The following is a 22,107-nucleotide window of genomic DNA, read 5'->3' as shown; positions in this document are numbered from 1 at the left end:
GGGGAGGGGGAGGGGCAGAGGAGGGGGAGGAGGTGAACCCTCCCATAGGAAGCGTGGGGTGGGGCAGGAGGAGGGGGAGGGGGGGGAGGGCCTCCCACAGGAAGCATGGGGTGGGGCTTCCTTTGTCCTGCTGTTTGTGGCTGGAGGGGATAAGGGAGAGACCCCAACTGTGGACCCATCTGCATGCCACCTAATCCAGCTGAGCCTTGATTTCCTCCTCTGGGGAATGGGCAAGGCGCTGATGACCACACAGGACATCAGGCCAACACACTGAACGCCTGTCTTAGCACCTAACACCACACCACCGAACCCCCAGAATGCTGGGGCCCCGTCTCTGGCAAATGGAATCCCCATGGGGGTGGGGGATGAGACAGCGGGTGTCAGACCCAAGACTGTTCCTTCTCCTTTCTGGGCCTCCCTGAGACGGAAAGTTCAGCTCTGGGGTAGGGAGAGAGGCAAGAGAACATGTTCTCATCATTCGCAGAACTGGGACTCCCCGACCCATCTCAGGGTCACCCTGTGGTCTCGGTGGCGCCGGGGGTGTGGGGGGGAATATCCAGCCGTGCTCGGCCTAGGCGAGTCGCAAGGAGGCCCCAAGGAAGCACCATGAGCACTCAGGGCAGCCATGTCCAGAGATGCCCCCATCATGCCACAGATGCCTGCTGCTCTCCAGGCAGCACAGGCCTGACGTCACCGAACCAGCATGTCACCCCAACAGCACAAGCCCGATGTCACACGCCATCAGCATTTCACCACCAAAAGCAAAGCCCTGAAGTCACTGCATCACCATGTCACCCCCAACAGCACAGACCTGAAGTCACACCCCGTGTGACCCCAACAGCACAGGCCTGAAGTCGCACCTCGTGTCACCCCAACAGCATAGGCCTGACACCAGCCGCAGCCTCTGCTTGCTACCCCTGCTGCCCCTCTGACGTTGGGGACTTGGCTCCCATTGTGGAGGGCCACCTCTAAGGGAGGGAGGAAAGGAAGCCAGAGGGAGGAGAGGAAGCGGTACCTCCTGTTCTGGATTGTCCACTGGCCCTGGGTGCATGGCAAATCGGACTTCTGCCTTCGCAGTGCATAGGCGTCAAACCAGAGGGCCAAGCCGTAGTCCAGCGAGGGCACCTGGGAGGGAGGAGAGGGTCATTAGATGGCCGTGGGGTGTGAGCCGGCTGGTGGGCCATCAGGTCGCCCATGAGGTGTGCCCAGGTTGGTAAACCCACTCCTTAACAACAAAGAGAAGGAGAGCCAGAATCCCAGGTGGGGATACAGTCTATCAGTCACTCAACAAACAGGCATTGCTGTAACCCACAGAGGGAGACCTTGCCCACACCCCTCTCCGCCCTGGCAGGATTAGTACCCAGGGCTCAGCCTGTGGGGGCTTCAGCAGAGGTGGGACACTATCCCCTCTCATCCTGGGTCCCCAGGGACCTGGAGATGCTTGGGGCAGAGGGTAGGTGGTCAGGCAGGGTGGGGGCTCACCGTGAGGTGCCAGGAGCAGTGGGTGCGGGGCGAGTAGTAGCTGGGGAAATATGGGGTGCTGAGGATGCCCTGGGAGTCCAGCCTGTCATCCAGCGTCAGGTTCACCTCGCAGGCTGGGCCAGGAGAAGTGCCGTTACACGGGGGGCCCTGGCCGCACCTCCCAGCAGGCAGGCGCAGCTTGTAACCCCACCACCCCTGCCACTGCTGCCAGCAAAGCCCTGTGGTTGAGTGTGACTATGTGAGCCTGGGCCTCGGTTTCCTCATCTGGAAAACGGGGCCAGTAACAGCACACGCCTCATAGGGTAGTAGAGCGGACTGAATAGACAGAAAACATTCAGACAGCCTGGCGGGTAGTAAGTGCTCCGTCTGTGTGTCATTGACATTCTAGGGACAGAACTTGCCAGTTTACAAAATGCATCACGCCTGCAGAGGCCTCGCGGTGTGGCTGCTGTGGGAGAGAGGGCTGTGCCCCCTTCTGAAGACGAGGTTCACGGAAAAGGGGTGTCTTGGTTGGGACCACTTAGGGAGAGGCTGAGGGGTCCAGGGGCAGGACAGGAGCATCCTCAGCTGCCTTGGCCACCTCTCCACGGGGCCAGGGTCGCCAAAGCCCCTTGTTCCCTCCACGCTCCAGCCTGTGTCAAACTCCCAAGAGAACAACTCTGCTACCCACTTAGCGCCCTAGGGACCCAGGTCCCTGCCCGAGAGCGTGCTATAGAACCGAGGAGAGGGTGGGGGCCTGGAGTGGGAGGGAACGGAGTGGGCAGAGGGGTGGGGGAGAAGCAGCTGCCAACACTCGGTGGCCTCCTCTCTGCCACCCTCCCCTCCCGAGCTCCAGAAATGGCAAAGTTTGAGCCTCCTGCCCAGAGGCACGCTGGCCCAGGCCCAGAACAGCTGTCCAGCGTGGGGTGGGACGTGCCCTTCCTGGGAAGGGGGCGAGGAGGGAGGTCCCGAAGCAGGAGGAGGGTGGGGGCTGGGAGGCAGGAGGGACCCGCCACACCAGGGGCTGAGGCCTGACTGTGCCCTCATCACCCCTCAGGCGCCCTCTTGCCTTGGCTGTGCGGACCGTCTAGGGCAGAATCAAAGGCGTTTTTGGTCCTGCCGCAAACAGACCCGCGTTCCAGGCCCAGCCACTGGTGGGTGCAGGGGTGGGGGAGAGGGCGGGGAGGGGGTGGGGAGCAGAGGGGAGGGGACGGAGCTTCCAGAACCTTCCCTCTCCCCATCCCATCCTCAGTTTGTGCAAAGAAGGTGAGGAGTCAGCCCAGCGGAGGGCCCTGGGATTCTACCGCACCCCTCCCCTGCCCCAGGGACCCCTGCCCCTCACCCTGGAAGACCACCGGCTGCACGGAGAGCGCGAAGGGGTCGTAGTAGCTGTGCAGGCCCTTTTTCCAGACCACCGCCATGACGGCCCCCGACGCCAGGACTTCCACCACCGGCTCCTGGCGGCTGCAGCCGTACACCCTGGCAGAGCAGAGCGAGGCAACAGGGGTGGGCCGGGCTCTGGGAGGGGAGTGGCAGGGAGGGTGGCAGGTGGCGGCTGGGGGAGGTGGGCGGGAGTCTGGACATCTGGGCCCAGGTCTGCTACCAGACCGCTGTCTGTCCCTGTGGAGGTGTCTGTGTGTCCCTGGCCCCAGAGGACAGATGGAGGGTCCTCCAAGGGCCAGTCCAGCTCCTCAGGTGAGAGAGGCCAGGAGGCTCCCCAGACTTCCGGAACTTACAGTTTGATGATGATGGCTTGAGTCCCATGCTCCCTCCCCAGCCCCCGCTACAGAATCACTGTGACCCCTAGCATCCCTGGCAGGGAGACTAGACTGGCACCTGCAGCGACCACCCCTTCTGGCTGGCCACACCGCAACTCCCGGCCTTGTTCAAGGGTGGGACGGGGCAAGCGGGTGTGGTCTGGTGACCCCCAGGGTACCCAGAAATCTGCCCAGAGTTTGGTGCCTGAGAAGCTCAAGAACAAATATCCGTATCTGAGACTTCTGGGCTTTTAGAAGTCTGGAATGTCAGCCCTGAAAAGACCCTGGTGACACTGTCCAGGTCAGCTGCATGACTCCCAGATGGGGAAACTGAGGCCCCACTGGCGGTCCGTGGCAGAGACAGGCCTGCGCTAGGCACTGCCCTTGATGGCTGGTACCCTCCCACATACGTAGGTGCCCCTGGTCTGCCCGTCTCAGACAGGGATACTCCAACTCCCCTTCACCCTCTCACCAATCTCCACCCAGCTTCGCGGCGCCAATGACAGTGCTCTCTGGAGTCCCAGTGCATCCGATGGACCAATTTATAAGAAACTAACAGCCCAGCCTCCCCCTGAGCGGGCAACCCAATAGCCTCCCTGGCTGTGTGTCGGCTCTTGGGCCTGACCCATCATTTGAGAGCTTCTCTAAAGGTCTGGGACCAGGGAGCCACCAGGAGCCACAGTGAATAGGAACAGAGCCGGGCCTGGCAGTCGGGTCCCCTCCCAACCTCAGGCTGAGGGACACCCAGAGAAGCCCTAGGGGAAAACCCTAAGCATCCCCACCCTTTTTGGACCTGGAAGTCGGAGGGTGTCTGGCTTCTCTGCACTTCCCAGAGCCCTCCAGGCACTCAGCTCACACACGCCCCCAGATCGAGGTGACACCCAGCAGGGCAGCAGGAAGGGTGACAAGGAGACAGCAGCCCGGAGAAGTTCTGGGGGAGGGGTGTGGCAAGAACGTCTTCCGGCTCACGTTCAAAGACTGCCCTTGATCTGAGCACACTGGTTTCCTCCCATCTGCCTGGAGGCTGTCCATGGCCCAAGTGAGACCGAAGAAGCATCAGCCTGGCGCCCAGCACAGAGTAAGTGCTCAACAAACAATCGCTGAGAACTGCCCAGCCCAGCATCTTCCCCATCTCCTGCAGAGCTTCGCAGGCCAACACCTGTCTCCCCATCCTGTGGGAGGGTGACCAGGCTCCTGAAGGTCAAGGCCATTTCCAGTCCCTGCTCCCCTGCCCCTGCCACTTGCCCTCTGATCCTAATCACTTCTGCACTCCACACCATATCTCATGCCCTAAAGCCCCACTCCTCTGCTCGGGAACTATCAACAGCTCCCCACTTACCAAATATCAAAGTCCAAACTGCTCCTTCCACTCAATGCCTTTTGTGGCCAGCCCCAATTAGACTATATATAATGATAGCAATAATGGCTAGCGTTTACTGGGTACTCACTAGATGTGAGGATCATGGCACACATAGTCTGATTTAAATCCTCCAGTGACCCTCAAAGGTAAGCATGATTGTGAACTCATTTTACAGGTTAAAAAAAATTGACATGCTGAGAGGCAAAGTAACTTGCCTTAGGGTACACAGCTAGGAGGCAGGGAGTTCCCCATCACACCCCACCCCCACCCCCACCCCCACCCCCCAGTGAGCCTCTCTGCTCTGACATTTAACCCGTGAGCTTCGATGCATTGCTAGAACTCGCAAAGCAGCACCGCGTGCATCATTCATTCATTCACTCACAACAGATCCTGCACACCTACTGTGCACTGGGTCTAAGCACCGGGGTCTGGCAGTGAAGATATCCCCTCCCATGGAGCATCTAGTATCTCATTTAAACCCTACCAGAAGCTGGGAAGCAGGGAGGGTGGGTGTTCGGCCAGGAGGCAGTCAGGATTTAGGAATGGCCCGGGGGTTGAAAGTCCAGGTTGTACCCAGACCCTGAAGCATGCCGACAAGCCAGGTGCCTCCCAGAGCTGACCTTATGGGTCATCTAGAACAACAGCTTTGTTACAGACGGGAAGACTGAGGCTCGGCGAGGGAGTGTCCGAAGTACAAAACCATCTCCAGCCTCCTCTCCCCTATCTCCGCTGGGCTCCCCGGTACCCAGGCCTAAGGTCCTACCACCCTTGTCTAAGAATGCTGTTGGTCACTTTTGACCCCACCCCCCATCAGCCAGTCCACTCTCCAGCCCTCCCACCCCACCCTCCTTCCCAGGGACTCACGAGGTGATGAGTCTCTTTTCCAGGGGCCCAGCCACGTCATACATGGCCAGTCGGTCCCGGCACTCAGCCAGCGTCCACTCCAGCCGGAGTTTGAGCATGAGGTCCTCAGGGCCCTGCAGATGCCACAGGCAGCTGGGGGCCAGCTGGTCGGGTCCCTTCAGCCGGAGGACCTGGCCCTGACCAATGTAGCTGTAGCGGTAACAGCCTGGAGGGGGAGAGGGGTACAGCCCCTGACTCCTGTGAGCCCGAAGGAGGGGACCCTGGGAGCCAGATCCCTCGACGTCCTCCCCCAGGCAGGATGGGGTGGGCAGGGGAGCCTGGCGGGGACAGACAGACACGCTGCAGCCCACATCCTTCCCTTTCCTGGCTGCATTCCCTTGTCAGTATCCTCATTCACACATTCATTCATTGGTTCAGTCATTCATGCATGGGATGGATGCCCACTGAGCTTGGTGCCTTCTGAGTGCCCAGGTAAAGATCCAGTCGCTGCCTGGGGCCATGGATGACAGCAGGGACAGACAGACGCAGAACAGTCAAGAATAGCTCAGGAGGTGACGGCTCCAAACCCGGCCTGTGGGCTGGGGGCGTCCTGGGGGTCCCAGCATAAGCAAAGAGGCTGGGGCGAGCTGGGTGGCTTTGAGGAAAGTGTGCACAGGGCACATGTAGCCAGAGGACAAGCTAAAGGCAGGGAGGCCTGGCCCAGGCCACTCCCAGGACAGGTGCCGCTTTCTCCTGCAGCCGTGGGGAGCCACGGAAGGTTGGGCAAGGCCGGGACATGGGCTGGCTTGGACCACACCCTCCTCCGGCTGCTGAGCCACTCTGTGGAGACCAGTGAGGCCACGTGCAGTGAAGAGGAGAGCGATGAGGGCTTCGCTTCCCATAGAGAGAAGGGAGTGCCCAAAGGAGGGGTGTGGGAGGCTGCCCTGGCGGGCGGACATGAGCTTTGAGCTACTGATAGTGAAGCTGTCAGAATAAAACGAGTCCTTCTCAAGCATTTGCTACAGGCCAGAAGCGGAGCGGAATGCCTTCCACTCACTGTCTCACTGAATGCCACAACAGCTCTATGAGATACTTACAATGATTGTGCCCATTGCACAGACCTGGGTTTGCCCAGCCACCACCTGATCTTTCCTGAGCCTCAGTTTCCTCATCTGTAGAACGGTTCAATAACACAACCCTGGCAGGACGGCCAGCAGGCTGTGGGATGATGCACCTTTGAGGGCCCAGCAGAGCGCCTTGCACAGCAGGGGCTCGGTAAAGACAGTGCCTGGTCCTCGGGTGGGTGTGAGGGAGAGGGAGCAGGTGTGGCCGGGGAGAAAGGCCTGTGACTTGCCACCCTGCAGCTGGCCCCGCCTGAGGCTCAGACCTAGCCCATCTCACAGCTGCCTCACTTGACACCTCCTTCGCCATCACACCCTATACCCCTGCCCCACACACCGGTGAGCCTCTGCTCTTCTATCTAATCCATAAGCTCTGATGCGCTGCCAGAACTTCCAGAGCAGTACCGCCTGCATCATTCATTCATTCATTCATTCATTCATTCAAAACAGCAACTGTGCACCTACTGTGTGTTTGATCTAGGCACCAGGGTCTGGCAGTGAACATACGCTCTCTCGTGGATCATGCAGTGTCTCATTTCAACTTCCCCAGAAGCCTGGTGTTCTTCCAGGAGTCAGTGGGGACTTAGGAATGAACCTGGGATGTGGGAGGCAGCCTGGTGACATGAAATCATAAAACCTGAGTTTTGGCCGGGCACAGTGGCTCACGCCTGTCATCTCAGTACTTTGGGAGGCCGAGGCGGGTGGATCAGGAGGTCAGGAGATTGAGACCACCCTGGCCAACACGGTGAAACCCCGCCTCTACTAACAATATAAAAATGGCCTGGGTGTGGTGGCATGCACCTTTAGTCCCAGCTACTCGGGAGGCTGAGGCAGGAGAATCGCTTGAACCCGGGGGATGGGTGGGGGTGGAGGTTGTAGTGAGCCGAGATCGTGCCACTGCGCTCCAGCCTGAGCGACAGAGTGAGACTCCGTCTCAAAATAAATAAAATAAATAAATAAATAAATAATCTGAGTTTTCCGTCTATTTTCTCTGCTGTAAAATGTCTTCTTTGGAAGGCCACAGACAGGCAAACCCTGTCAGCTTGGTCAGCCTGGGGGCAGCCCCCCGGACTAGCCATCTGCTGGGCCCCCAGGGGAGAGTGGGTAGGGGGAGGGGACTGGAGAGAAGGAAGGAGGGGCACTACCCTCCCCACCTAGCACCAACACTCAGCAGCTGTGTGAGTCTGGGCCGGTGGCTTAGCCACTCCGAGTTCTGTCAACTGGATGTCATGATGATCCCTGTCCTACGACCCCCTCTGGGCAGTGCCGAGGACCGGGAAGGGAATGGAGGTGAAGACGTTTTGTTCTGAGGCTGCCATCTGTGGCTCAGCCCCTTCTCCCTGACCCCTTCCGTCCTGACTCCAGTGGGGAGCTGACCTTCCCAGGGAGAGACCAACAGTATCTGCCCAGGGAAGGGACAGGGCCGCCACCAGCAGCTGGGGAAAGACGCCTGGCTCTTCCAAGGGTTTTGTGTTCTTTAAATCTTGCTCCAAGCAGATTCTTTGCTCTTGCCACTTAATCATTACTCTTTTTTTTTCTTTTTTGAGGTGAATTCAGTGGAGAGGTGTGTGCTAACCTCTTGTTAATCAGAAACACCTTCAGGGAGCCCGACCCCTCTGGGGGCTGGGAGGAAGTCACTGAACATGCCTGGGGTGGTCCCCTCCTCCAGCCTTTGCCCCTGCCCTTCCCTCTGCCCAGGGAGCCCCTACCCACTGCCAGGTCCGAATCTATTTCTTTTTCTTTTTAAAATTATTTGTTGAGACAGACTGTCACCCAGGCGGGAGTGCAGCGATGCCACACAACAGCTCATTGCAGCCTTGACCTCCTGAGCTCGAGTGATCCTCCCACCTTAGCCTCCCCTCCTCTGTCCCCAGGTAGCTAGGACTACAAGTGCATGCCACCAGGCCCAGCTAATTTATTTTTTTCCCCCGAGACGGAGTCTCACTTTATCGCCAGGCTGGAGTGTTTATGTGTCTGTCTCCCTCATGGGGCTTGAAGCTCCTTCAAGGGCAGGGGTGAGGATACGGTCACCCTGGTGTCCTCGGCACAGGAATGGGGCCTAGCATGGAGGAAGTGCTCCAGAAGTCGACTTAGAGGATTTGGGTGGTTATCTCTGCCCCGAGACTCTGTGCTCTGGATGTGCACTGAAGCAGTCTCCTCATTCACGCATTCATTCATTTGTTCAATCGTTCACTCATGAAATGAGCACCCAGTAAGCACCGATAATTACAGAATAACTGCCAGGAACATGGGGACACACTGGCACGAGGCAACATGAGGCTATTACACAGGCTCTTCTAAAACAGGAAACAACTTTCCATAGGATCCTCCCTTCCCCGCTTCCTTCCTTCTTTCTTATACCGAGTCTCACTCTGTCACCCAGACTGGAGTGCAGTGACACAATCTCGGCTCGCTGCAAGCTCCGCCCCCCGGATTCAAGCGATTCTCCTGCCTCAGTCTTCTAAGGAGCTGGGACTACAGGCACTGGCCACCACGCCCAGCTAAATTTTGTATTTTTAGTAGAGATGGGGTTTTGCCATGTTGGCCAGGCTCGTCTCAAACTCCTGACCTCAGGTGATCTGCCCGCCTTGGCCTCCCAAAGTGCTGGGATGACAGGCGTGAGCTACCGTGCCTGGCCCCATAGGAGCTTTTTCAATCATTAAAAGATATAAAAATCAGCCAGGTAGAGTGGCTCATGCCTGTAACCCCAGCACTTTGGGAGGTTGAGGCGGGCAGATCACCTGAGGTCAGATGTTCGAGACCAGCCTGGCCAACATAGCGAAACCCGTTCTCTGCTAAAAATATAAAAATTAGCTGGGTGTGGTGGCAGGCATCTGTAATCCCAGCTACTTGGAAGGCAGAGGCTGGAGAATCACTTGAACCTGGGAGACTGAGGTTGCAGTGAGCCGAGATCACCCAACTGTACTCCAGCCTGGGTGACAGAGTGAGACTCCATCTCAAAAAAAAAAAAAAAAAAAAAAATATATATATATATATATATATATACACACACACACACACACACACACGTATATATATGTATATATACGTGTGTGTGTGTGTGTGTGTGTATATATGTCATTCTTATATATGCCATTCTTGGCTCATGGGCCCTCCAAAATCAGGCAGCAGGGGACCAGATTTGGTGTGCAGGCTGCAGTGAGCCAGTCTCCGTCCCCAAGCATTGTCTGATTAAGTCCCCTTGAGGCTCTCAGGAGTCATAATTCTGACTTACTATTGGACGTTGATTATCAAGCCTTGGACTCTGTGGAGGTAGATGTTAACTTTCGGAACACTATAACAAGCTGTCAATGATTTTAATTCATTAGAAAAGACAACCCCGAAGGTTTGAGTTTTCTTGCCTGGCAGGACATTAACCAGGTTTGTATCTAACTTCGTAATGTTGTTCCAGCGGTTCTCTTTTTCCATGGATGATTCATGATAGACAGACAGCTAGCTAGTTAGCTAGGTGGACAGACAGGGAGATAGGTAAGTAGTTAGAAAGATTATAGATAGATAGACAACTAGGTAGACAGCTTAGATAGACAGCTAGATAGATAGAGATAAACTGATCGATATATGTATAATAGATAGACAAACAGATCGACAGATCAACAGCTAGCTAGCTAGGTAACTAGATAGACAGGCAGGCAGCCAAGCAGGCAGACAGAGAGATAGATAGGTAGGTAGGTAGGTAGATAGGTAGGTGGGTGGGTTGGTGGGTGGGTGGGTGGACGGATGGATAGACAGACAGACAGACAGATCAGTTTCTTACATTCTTTACCCATTCACTGGCTCTCCCATTAATCAACTAAATAGATCTTTGACACATGGTCACTCTATCTTTGTATGAGAATCGTGATTTTACCTCTTTGAAAATTGTACTTTGACCTCATCTCACCTCCACCCAACAAGGAAGCAAGCATTTGGCCAGCAGGATGGGAAGGCGGAAGGCAAGGAAAAGTATAACGAGGATTTAAACTCTGCCTCCCTCCCTGAGAAGGGGTTAGACGCTCACCCCCACCTTGGTTCCAGGTGACAACACTGGTTAGTTTAGGAGGAATCCGAGAATTTAGGGGCCACAGAGTCCAGCAGCCCAGTGCGTGCACTGCACAACTCACACAAACTACAGCTTAGCGCAGCACCTCCTGCCTTGAGCAGCGTGGCGACTCTGCTGGTCCGCTGAGAGACAGTGGGTCCGCTTGGAGAAAAGCAAGGTGACTCTAGCAATATGACATCAGGTAGGGAGGTAGGGCTGATGAGCCTGACTGGCAAGGAAAGGAAGAAGTGGAAGGAGCGTTCTTGAATGCCATGGCACTGCTACTTCCAAAGGGCCAGGTATGAAAACCAACGTGACTGATAAACCGTGAATCGGCAAGATGATTTTCTACCATCAGTGCAAACAGTGGCTTGGAGGCAGGGTGAAGTCAGTGATAGGGAAGGAGAGTCACATTTGTGGATCGCTGAACCCGGTTCATCTTCACGCCCACACAGGAATGCATACACACCCGTCTACAAGACACACACAAGCAGACGCGCGCACACCACCTCCTCTCCTCACACCTGCTCCGGACTTGCTTGGGACCCATCGCTGAGTCCATCACGGCACCCCCCGGGGGGGGGGTCTTGGCCCGGGCTTCCTGCACCCACTGTAGCAGCCCCACGGCCTCCTGACACACAACAAAGCCAAGAAAAACACCAACTCCAAAGGAAAGTGCGGAATGAGAAACAAACAAGGCGCGTACCCAGCGTGGAATTCAGCGCAACTATGTCTTTCACACTGGCTTCTGTTAAAAGGAAACAAATAAACAAGGAGGAAATAAATAGAAGAAAATACAATGAAAATAAAATTAAAAGAGACTCTTGGAGCCATGCTTGTCTGAGATTCACCCCAAGCGCCCCTCACCCCGCCTTCTGTCCTGGCTGCTTGAATGCAATGGCACTGCTCCCTTACCAGGGGGCTCTCCAGGGGGCCTGTCCTGAGAGCACCCCGGCCCTGGCAGGCAGCCTCCCCAGGCCTCATCACAGCTGTTTCCCCCAACCTTGTGAGTTGACTCCATGTTCCCGCTCCCAGGACTGACCCAGGATTACTAGGCTCTCCGGGTCCATCTCGTACTCATCCCGGTAGGGGACGGCAGCCGAGCTGTTGACCGTAGACAGCAGCTCTTCCATCAACAGCGCCTGCACCACCTCAGGGCTCAGCATCGGCTGGCGGTGCTCAGGGATTTGAAGAATGAACCAGAAGAAGCAGGTGAGGGGTCCTTCCCTGAAGCAGGCAGGAGTGAGAGGGGCCAGGGAAGGATTCTGAGGTCTGGCAGCGCCCCCACGCTCATGCACGCCGAGCGCTTCCTCCACTCCAGTCTTCACACAGAAGGCTCCTAGCAACCTCTGAAGGAGGCACTCTCATCATCCCCATTTTACGAATGAGAAAACCGAGGCACCAGAGATTAACTTGTGTGCCATAGACTATGCTGCAAGTAGCAGAACCAGATGTGAACACAACAGCTGGGCCCTGGAGCCAATGCTCTTACCCCCAGCCCCCCAAGCATGGCGTCACCTGATGGTGTCAGGACCCCCCCACCCCCCCCAGCATGGCGTCACCTGATGGTGTCAGGACCCCCCATCACCCCCAGCATGGTGTCACCTGATGGTGTCAGGACCTTGATGAGCCATCACAGTCACCACCTGGTGTGAACCTATCACACCTATGTTCCCATTCCACAGATGAGCTCAGTGAAGGGAGGGTCACATGCAGGAAGCCAAGTTCCCTCCCTGTGCCTTAGTTTCCCCCATTTTTTAATTTTTTGAGACAGAATCTTGCTGTCAGCAGCCTGGAGTGTAGTGGCACAATCTTGGCTCACTGCAACCTCTGCCTCCAAGGTTAAAGCAATTCTGATTCTCCTGCCTCAGCCTTCCGAGTAGCTGGGATTACAGCCACGCACCACCATGCCCTGCTCCATTTTTGTATTTTTAGTAGAGACGGGGTTTCACCATGTTGGCTAGGATGGTCTCGATCTGACCTCGTGATCCACCCGCCTCGGCCTCCCAAAGTGCTGGGATTATAGGCTTGAGCCACCGCGCCCGGCCTAGTTTCCCCGTTTTAAACATGAAGGCATTGCATCAGCAGTCTACAGAGCCCCCTCCCATTCTTCGAATCTCAGATCCTAGCAGGGGCCGTTCAGGGGCAAGGACAGCTCACCCAAAGGAGTAGACGGAGCTGGAGTTGTAGTAAGTTCCCAGGCGGGTGCTGGCAATGAGCTCCTTGAGCTGTGAGGAGGGAAGACAAGAGCCCCTGGGACCCTCTGCAGCAGAGACCAAGTTGCTTCTTACCTCGGGGTGCTCTTTGCTCCCCGCGGCAGCCCTGCTCCATGCAGGAGCCTCCAAGGCGGACAGGCTTGCTCACAGCCACGCAGCACTCCGTGGCTGGGCCCGGGGCATGCGTGAAACTCACACCCGGTCCCCTTCCTTCGCCTCCCACCACAGCTGGCTCTCGCCTTCACCCGAACTGCCAAAGACCTCTCTGCTCCTTGCCAAAAGTCACTCTTCCACTCTGAAAAACCCCTCTGGGCTTCTGGGTCCCCTCCCCGCCCCCTCCCGTAGCCTGGGACAAGCCAGTGGCTCTGAGGAGTAGCACAGTTGGCTGGAGTTTTTGCCCATCTGCAACTACGGCGCGGCCGGCAGGATTGCAGGCTCTGAAGCGTTTGCACAGCGTGGGAATAGTGTTCTGTTATCTCAGCCTCACTGCAACCCCCAGCGAACCTGCAGAAGGCTGCTGTTATCAGCCCAACTTTATGGAGGAGGAAACAGACAGCCTCAGGCTGGGTCCCTCAGAAGCAGACCCGCCATTGAGAAGGTGGGACAAGCGGCTGATTCGGAGGTGATTCTGGGAAACAGTAGTTGGGAGGGGCAGAGAGGCTGGAAAGTGGGCAACCCACCCGGGCCGTGAAGGTACAGGGGAGAGCTGAGAGCGTCTGAGCCCAGCCCAGCAGGGTACCTCTGGGAGACAGCCTGGAACTTTCGCTGAACCACCGCCCCTGCCAGGGCCAGTGGTCCTGTGGCCTGAAAGTGGCAGGCAGTAGACCAGCCTGCATGCAGTGAGCTACTGTCCTGTAACGGAGGGGCAGGAGGGGCAGGAGGGGACCACCGCTCTGTAATGGAGGGGCGAGAGGGGGCCACCGTCCAGTAATGGAGGGGCGAGAGAGGGCCAATGTCCTGTAACGGAGGGACAGGAGGAGGCTACCACCCTGTAACGGAGGGGCAGCAGGGGGTCATCGACAGAGTCAGCTGCGCTTCAGGACCCTTCCCAAGGTCATGCCCCACCCCTGGTAAGAGGTGTGATCAGGATCTAATCCGAGTGTGACTGACCCAAGCGTCCACTGACTTTCCCATCACCCTCAACCTGGGGCAGGGCTGTGGTCCCGTGAGTGCTCCAGATGGGTTACCGATTGCCGCCTTGTGATCAGACCCCACCCCTCTCTTCACGCCCACACTCTCCCCTCCCAGCCCCCAGATCCTTGCCTACCATCCTCTGGGCTTTGGCGGTTTCACTGCGGAAGGCACTGGACTCCCGGCGGGCCAGATCCTGGGAGAAATGGCGATTGAGCACGCGCAGGCTGCCTGAGTACACCTGGCTGACCGTCACCTCCGCCTTGTGCCCTGCCCAGGAAGGAACCAGCAGGGTTACCAGAGGAAGCGGATGGAAAAGGCTCCTGTCTGTTCCATGCCTTCTGCCACCCACACCCTCAGCTCAGCCTCAGTGTCTTGGGTCTCCACGATACCGTCATCATCATCGTCATCATCTCTGTCACTGCCGTTGTCATCATGGTCATCGAAAGCTTACTTGATGACAAACTGGCTGTCAGGTGCCAGGGAGGAGAGAGGCCCCAGATGGATGGTGCCCTATACGCTCCCAGTGAGAGGTTGACACAGCAACCGGTCCAGGACGCGGACGACATGAAGGCCAAGAAATCCCCTAGGCCCAGAAGGCTAAGGTCATGGGTCAGCCCCACGAGGATCCTTCCACTGGGCAGGCCGTCCAGGGATCCCACAGGTGTGAGCTAAGCACCTGCTATATGGGGTGTGCTAGTTCACCAAGACAGATGTGTCTTCCCTCGGGAAGCTGACAGTGGTGGGTAAGAAAGGCGTGGCTCCGGCCAGGCTCGGTGGCTCACGCCTGTAATCCCAGCACTTTGGGAAGCCCAGGGGTGGATTACCTGAGGTCAGGAGATTGAGACCAACCTGGCCAACATGGTGAAACCCTGTCTCTACTAGAAATACAAAAATTAGCCTGGCGCGGTGGCGGGCACCTGTAGTCCCAGCTACTTGGGAGGCTGAGGCAGGAGAATTGCTTGAGCCTGGTGGAGGTTGCGGTGAGGGGAGATCGCACCACTGTGCTCCAGCCTGGGCATCAAGAGCGAAAGTCCATCTTAAAACAACAATGAAAAGAAAGGCGTGGCTCTGGGAACCACACAGTATTCGGCATCCACGTGTGAGCAGTGCCATGTAGGAACTGAGCTGAAGCACTTGGGACTATAAGAGCAAAACAATGAACAGAACAATACAGAAGAAAACTGCCCTTAGTAGCTTGAAGACTAGCAAGGGATTGGATGGTAAACAGCACGTGGTGTATAACAGGTTAGAGGTGGTCCGTGCAGTGGCAATCAGGGCGTGGGGTGGGCTGCGGTGCGGAGCCCAGGGAAGAAGGTGATGTGCATCTGTGCAAAGAGTGTCTCAGGCAGGGAGAGCAGGAAAGGGGAAGGACCGGGAAATATGTATGCTTGGTGGTAGTAAGGGCCCTGCTACCATCCTTCTTGGGAAGCTGGCCCCACCCTCTCCTTGGGCCAGGCTGCCCTCCGTGCTTGGGGCCTGTCCTGCTCCAGTGTCACCGGCCACTTGCCCACCTCCTCTTCCAGACCAGGCAAGGCGACTCTCTTATCCACCTCCCTACCCAGCACCCAGTCCCAAGAGCACAGCCTGGTCCATGTGAGAGGAGTCCTTCAAACAGCTCCTGAAGTGCCGCCTCCCCTTAGTCCCTCTGTGGGGGTGTTGGCTTCCCCCAAACGAGCACTCACCCCTCGGGACCACTCACCCCTTGGGTCATCAGCCCCATGGAGCACCTCTCCTGGGGTAGGGGGTGATTTACCCCAGGAGCATAATCAGGGGGAATTAAACTCCTCTGCAAAGAGAAACAATTTGCAGGTGAGTTCCTGGCCCTCCAGCCCAGTACCCTGTGGTTTACCCCGAAGACTAATTAGCGTGCTACCTGAGGAGGCCCCCCACCACCCCAGCCCTGTGCTATTTGGGGCACTGGCTTCCTGCCAGTGACGAAATACACACAGCATCTACTGTCCGCGTTGCTCGACTCTGGGTAGAATCACTGTGAGTCATTGCAAGCAGGCCCATGTCAGGCCTGGAGTCCCCAAGAGGGTCATTCCCAGAGGCTGCTTACAGATACCCCAACCCTGACCCCCTTGGATCTAAGCCTACATGGATTTCTCTCCACTGCTCCAAAGTTGGTCCCTAGGTTGCTTTCAACAGGCCTGGAATTCCACCAGTAGATTCAGCCAGGAAGAGCACTAGCTAACCTTCGCAGGGTTAAACACCTGGTTAAACACCTTGCCTGTGGGATACCCTGATCACACAGGCAAGCTGGGTTGTCCCTGCTGTGGATCCCCAGCCTTCACCTTCCTCTGTCCCAGTATATGCTGCACTTTAGAGTGTGTCAGGTCTGATGCCTTGGCTAAATCACAAGGACAGGGGCTATCCCCAGAACCCGGCACACAGGACGTGCTTAGCACTGACCAAATGAACAAATGAATCGGTCTTCTACAGTGTACGGGAAGCATTTTATAGGCATAGTCCAATTTGATTTCTCCATTACTTCCTGCTGTCAAAGGCAGAAGGAAGAGGATAGACTGCATCCATTTTAGAAAAAGGTAATAGATGCTCAAGAGTGTTTATTCAATGAATGAATGAATGGAAGCCTGGATGAATGGGCCCAGAGCACAGGTCAATTGCTCCTGGGGCACCAGGGGACTGACTGAGGGCTGTGAGATCAGGGATCAGGGGGCATAATTAAGGACATGGGAGAGGCCCCCAAGGCTGGCTGCTCTCCAGCTGCCCACTGCATCCCCTATTCATGCTGGGCCCTGAAGACCCAGAGGGGATAGAATTATGGTCCCCACCCTAGAGGAGAACCCAGGCTGGGCTCAAGTGAGCAGAGGCTCTAATTGGTACCAGGTACCATCAGTGCCTCTGGTCTCCTTCTTCGGGTCTGGGTTGGCTCCAAGCCTCTGGGGCAACTCAGGAGGACAGAAGGCAATGTTTATGTTCCCTGGGCTGGTTGGTTCACAAGAACTGGGTGTTAGGAGACCTCTCTTTTCCCACTTGGTGGGGAGCTTTGCAGCACTCTGCCCAAGCAGGGAGCAGACCTGAGCCGTAGGACCTGGAACCAGGATCTGACAGCATCTCCAGCTGGCAGGACATGGAGGGAGACCCCGAGAGGAGAAAGGACTTGCCCAAGGTCACACATCAACATGCCAAGCATGGCTGAGCCTGGAACCCAGTTCTGTCCTGCTGTGCCTGCTATGGCCACCCCAAGCCCTCCCCAGGTGCCTCTCCTGGGCAGTCCCATGACATTACCTAGGAAATACCAGAGTAGCACTCCCACCAAAGCCAGCACAACCGGGGCCAACCACAGAGGCATCAGGCGGAGGTAGTCCCGGGCTTTTCTCTTGCAGTCCTTGTGGGCCTTGAACATCCCCTCTGGCTCTGCTTCCTCGCCATCACCTCCATCACCCTGCCCGCCAGCCACCTGGGGGGCCTCAGCCATGGGCATCCTGCCAGGGAAACAGACTGAAGTTGAAAACAGCCTCACATTTGCAAGGAAGCCTCTGCTGGGCACTGGTGGTGCATGGAAGCAGGACTTCCTGCCTTTCAGAGTAGAAGGGTAACAGCATCAGGTGGCAGTGACTGGAAGTGGGCGCTGAGACAGCTCACAGAGGAGGGAAATGCATCTCAGAGCAGCTCGCCCCAGAGGGCAGGCACCTGAGCTAGACTGGGTCTGCCTCAAGAACCCCACTTTTGCTTCCCACTGGTTTCCCTGTGATCAAAGGACAGACAGAGGGCTCAGTGCCTGCAAACCCACTCCCTAGAGGCCACACCTACAGGCAGAACTAAAGTACCTGGGGTGCAGGCTTCTGCAGGTCTGACCTCTTGCCCTCATTTCCCTTCCACGCAAAGAATACTGTTCCTTTCTCCTGGTTCTGGTTCACAGAGCTTCTTATCACACCCACACAGTCAATGCACTCAGCCCCTGTCCCAGAATCCCCTGAGCCAGCACCGTGCTGGGCCAAGGATCTGCCTTCCTTCACAGAGTACTGTCTCTGTTAGAGACAGAATGCTCGTTCCTAGATACTGCAAGGAAAAATTAGCATTCGGACAAAATTCTCTCAGCAAGGCAATTTTCCTTTCTGCAGAAAGGGTGCTCTTGTCAGCCATCTTGCCACAAGAGTACAATGAACAAAGGAAAGGCAGGCATACTTATTCCTTACACATCGGGTCTTTACTGCTGTGTCTGATCTCCATTGGCTGGAGCCCTCATGATCTAAACTAAAACTTGATTGGCTAACCACTTAAAACTTTTCTAAATAGGTAAAGGCAGTGGAGAACAATGGAAGAGAGGAAGTCCAAATAAGGAAGAGGCATAGGCTGCGAGCTGGGACGTGCCTGTGAGCACGTCCAGCACAGATATCTGGGTTAAAGTACAAGGACATGGAATGTACTACGTGCCTGTGAGCATGTCCAACAGCTACATAGGATGGGGCTTCACAAAGAGTTACCAGCAAAAAATAAGAAGAAAAGAAGGCTTTGAAGAAAGTCTTTACAACAAACTATTATTTCTAACCTTTATTATTCTTCTTTAAAAATAAAGGAAACTTTGAAGAAGAACTTTTTGCTTTCTACAGTCTGTCTCGCCTCCCTACTCTCAAAGTCTCTCGGGGCAGAGGAAGGGATCAAAAACTAGTCTTCATTTCATGCCCTCATGAGACATTTCACATGTAGTTTTCAGGCCACACAGGGATATGGAACCATTGCCCCATGTTTTCTTTCTAATGCCCACACTGTGTTATCTCACTTAATCCTCCAGTTCTGCACCCATCGGACAGATGAGGAAACTGAGACCCAGAGTATTCTAGCCATAACTCAGTCTAGGGCTTTTCCTAGCCTCATTTTCCCTATGTGATTGGAAAACCTGGCATTCACCCCAACCACATTTTACAGATTAAAAAAGCCTGAAGCCCAGAGAGGAGAAGCCACTTGCCCAAGGTCACACAGCAGGAAAGTGGAGGTTGACCCTGGATGTCTGACTCCTTGCTTTTTCCACTAATCTAAGATGCCTCCATAAATGAGCTGTTAATTAACAAATCATGATTAAATAACAACTGAAAGTCACCTCTCTTCACAATCCAGGGTTGCAGCTCTTTTTTTTTTTTTTTTTTTTTTTTTTTTGAGACGGAGTTTCGCTCTTGTTACCCAGGCTGGAGTGCAATGGCGCGATCTCGGCTCACTGCAACCTCCGCTTCCTGGGTTCAGGCAATTCTCCTGCCTCAGCCTCCTGAGTAGCTGGGATTACAGGCACGCGCCACCACGCCCAGCTAGTTTTTTGTATTTTTAGTAGAGACGGGGTTTCACCATGTTGACCAGGATGGTCTCGATCTCTCGACCTCGTGATCCACCCGCCTCGGCCTCCCAAAGTGCTGGGATTACAGGCTTGAGCCACCGCGCCCGGCAAAGGGTTGCAGCTCTATTGTGAGACCCTTTCAAGCAAACATCCCTATGTGTTTGGCCTTTCAGGCAGGTTTCCCCACAGTACAGAGAAGGCCCTTGACCCAGCCACCAGGAGAGCAAGCGTTCCAGACTATTGGGAAGGTCGTCTCCTCTTACTATATCCATAAATACTGTGTTGCTGTAAAATGCACCCCAGGGCTGGGTGCGGTGGCTCACGCCTGTAATCCCAGCACTTTGGGAGGCTGAGGTGGATAGATCACCTGAGGTCAGGAGTTCCAGATCAGCCTGGCCAATATGGTAAAACCCTGTCTCTATGAAAAATACAAAAATTAGCTGGGCATGGTGGCAGGCACCTATAATCCCAGCTACTTGGGAGGCTGAGGCAGGAGAATCACTTGAACCTGGGAGGCGGAGGTTGCAGTGAGCCAAGATCCCGCCATTGTACTTCCAGCCTGGATGATGGAACAACACTCTGTCTCAAAAAAAAAAAAAAAAAAAAAAAAAAAAAACATTAAAAAACTACCCTAGATGTAGGTGGGGGCTTCCTTTGGGCTGTGTCTTGGGGTTTTTACACAGTGGGTTTCCAAAAGTAGGGTTCCTTAGTAATTGGACAGACGAGGAAACTGAGACCCAGAATGTTCTATCCATAACTCAGTCCAGGGCTCAAAGTCCTGCAGATGGATTTGAAGGACCCTAGCCCTTCTCCTGGCTTCCCCGCTCCCTGCAGCTCCCCTTGGCATTGTTCCCAGCTAAGGGTCTTTGGTGTCCAGCCACAGCGACTCTGGTGAGCAGCCCCCATCAGATACAAGGGAGGGAGGGACTCCAGGGGACCTTCGCTGGGCATGGCACTCCCCTCCACACGCGAAGCTAAGATATTCCTGTATATGGGGTGGGCCCTGCTGGCTTTAATGGGGCCGAGGCCAGGGAATGGTAAATGTCCTGCAAGGGGTGGGACGGCCCCGCCCACTTACCCAAATATTCACAGCATCCCTGGTGAGAAACAGGCAGGAAACAGAACAGTAACTAACAGGGCACTGAGACTCCTGCTTGAGGCCACACAGCAGGTTTGAGTCCCCATTCCAAAGCTGCCTCTTGTCCTGGGTGTGCGGACTTTGCCTCCCTCTAAATGCCCCTCACACCCATCTCCTTGAATCCCCACCCTCTCTTTTCCCCGTGGCACCCAGGGACACCGGACTTCTTTGGTAAGGAATTTTAACGGCGAGTTGGTAGCGAACATTTACAGATCGACAGCAGGTTGCTGGTCAGCACCAAGAGCCCTCCTGGACCTTGAGCCTGTCAGTGCTTATTCACAGCCAGGCACCCCACAGTCCTCCCGCCTGGGCCCCCAGCTCCCAACCTGGCCAGCTCTTACACAGCCCCCGTCACCTCAGCTCGGACCTCACCTCTTGGCAGCTCTCCCAGAGTGCCCTAGAAGGGACGGCTGACCCTCGCCATGTGTAGTTCACCTTGCGGGTGCTCTCTCTGCCCCTCACATTGAGCTCCTGGAAAGGGGGACAGTGCCCCAATAGCCGCAGGGCCCTGAAGCTGTTCCCAGCTCCGAGCACCTGGACCCCACCCTGGCACCTGCTCCTCACTTCCTCCTGCCCTTCTGGCCACTGGAGGGTCTCGGGTCTCCCTGCTGCAGGTGAGTCTCCCTCCCTGGGGCAGGGCCGTGACTTCTCCAGCAGCGCAGATCTGGATTCAACCACTGCGTGTGAACGCCACACATGCCAGCCCTGTGCTAAGCAGCGCTGCAAACTCTGCTGCAGCCTCCAGCAGCCTGGGATGCGGGTTTTGCTGACTCTATTTAACGGCTGGGGAAACTGAGGTAGAGAGAGGTAACATGACTTACCCGAGGTCCCTCAGCCAGGGCAGAGCAGAGCAGAGCGGGACTCTGGGCTAGGCCCATAGAGGCATCTTTCAGTGAAGCCATTGGGGCCCAGAGTCCTGAGTGCGGGAGACTGGGTAGGGGTCCCTTCCACACATATAAACACACCCACAGCCCCACAGATGTACATGGATGGAGACACGTGGAGGGACAGACGCACAGCTATTCATAACACAAAAACTCACTGTGGCCATACGCAGTGGCTCACACCTGTAATTCCACAACTTTGGGAGGAGGCTGAGGTGGGCAGATCATGAGGCCAGGAGTTCGAGACCAGCCTGACCAACATGGTGAAACCCTGTCTCTACTAAAAATATAAAAATTAGCCAGGTGTGGTGGTGTGCACCTATAATCCCAGCTACTCAGGAGGCTGAGGCAGGAGGATCACTTGAACCCAGGAGGCGGAGGTTGCAGTGAGTCAAGATTGCACCACTGCACTCCAGCCTGGGCAACAGAGTGAGACTCCATCTCAAACAAACAACAGCAAAAAAATTCATAGATGCACACCCTTCCTACACCACACATACACACACACACACACACACACACACCAGCTCTGAGCCTGTGAGCCCAGGGTCCCGGGCTTAAGTCAGTACACAGGTACAGTGTGGGGCTCTGGGCCTGCCTGCTACACCAGAAGGCCCAGGTGGGGTACTGGGTATGGAGGGGGCAGCACGTCCAGTCCTGCGAGGCAGGGGTAGGGTGGCTTCTCCCTTCCTCCTGTCTCTGCCACCTGAAGCCCAGGCCACCATCCGCCCAGCACTGACGCTGTGCCTGTCCCCACACCCGGTGTCACTCTGCATGGTCCCTCCCCTCCCCAGCTCTGTGGGCCCCTCACCTTCTGCTCACGGATCACTCTCTGGCTGATGAGGCCCTGCAGGCCTGGCC

General features: G+C 55.9%; 1 protein-coding gene across 2 annotated transcripts in view; it reads right to left on the bottom strand.

Annotated features, from left to right (window-relative positions):
- Window positions 1–22,107, bottom strand: part of TMPRSS6 (transmembrane serine protease 6) — a 38,519-nt gene that overhangs the window by 16,086 nt on the left and 326 nt on the right. Inside the window, exons 2-10 of one of the 2 annotated variants that reach the window (XM_010343494.3) lie at window positions 17,184–17,380; window positions 14,065–14,198; window positions 12,742–12,809; window positions 11,624–11,808; window positions 11,288–11,329; window positions 5,443–5,647; window positions 2,804–2,940; window positions 1,483–1,595; window positions 1,016–1,125 (exon numbers count right to left, since the gene is read on the bottom strand). In XM_010343494.3, coding sequence (XP_010341796.2) covers window positions 1,016–1,125; window positions 1,483–1,595; window positions 2,804–2,940; window positions 5,443–5,647; window positions 11,288–11,329; window positions 11,624–11,808; window positions 12,742–12,809; window positions 14,065–14,198; window positions 17,184–17,379 — 1,190 coding nt within the window. In that variant the 5' untranslated portion in view covers window position 17,380. The remainder of the gene's footprint in view (window positions 1–1,015; window positions 1,126–1,482; window positions 1,596–2,803; window positions 2,941–5,442; window positions 5,648–11,287; window positions 11,330–11,623; window positions 11,809–12,741; window positions 12,810–14,064; window positions 14,199–17,183; window positions 17,381–22,107) is intronic. The other variant, XM_010343496.3, reaches the window with a different exon arrangement.

The sequence above is a fragment of the Saimiri boliviensis genome, chromosome 21, assembly GCF_048565385.1.
Source record: "Saimiri boliviensis isolate mSaiBol1 chromosome 21, mSaiBol1.pri, whole genome shotgun sequence".
In the NCBI taxonomy this organism is placed as follows: domain Eukaryota; kingdom Metazoa; phylum Chordata; class Mammalia; order Primates; family Cebidae; genus Saimiri; species Saimiri boliviensis.
Note: the sequence above shows the minus strand (reverse complement) of the source record. Positions and strands in the feature narration are given on the sequence as shown.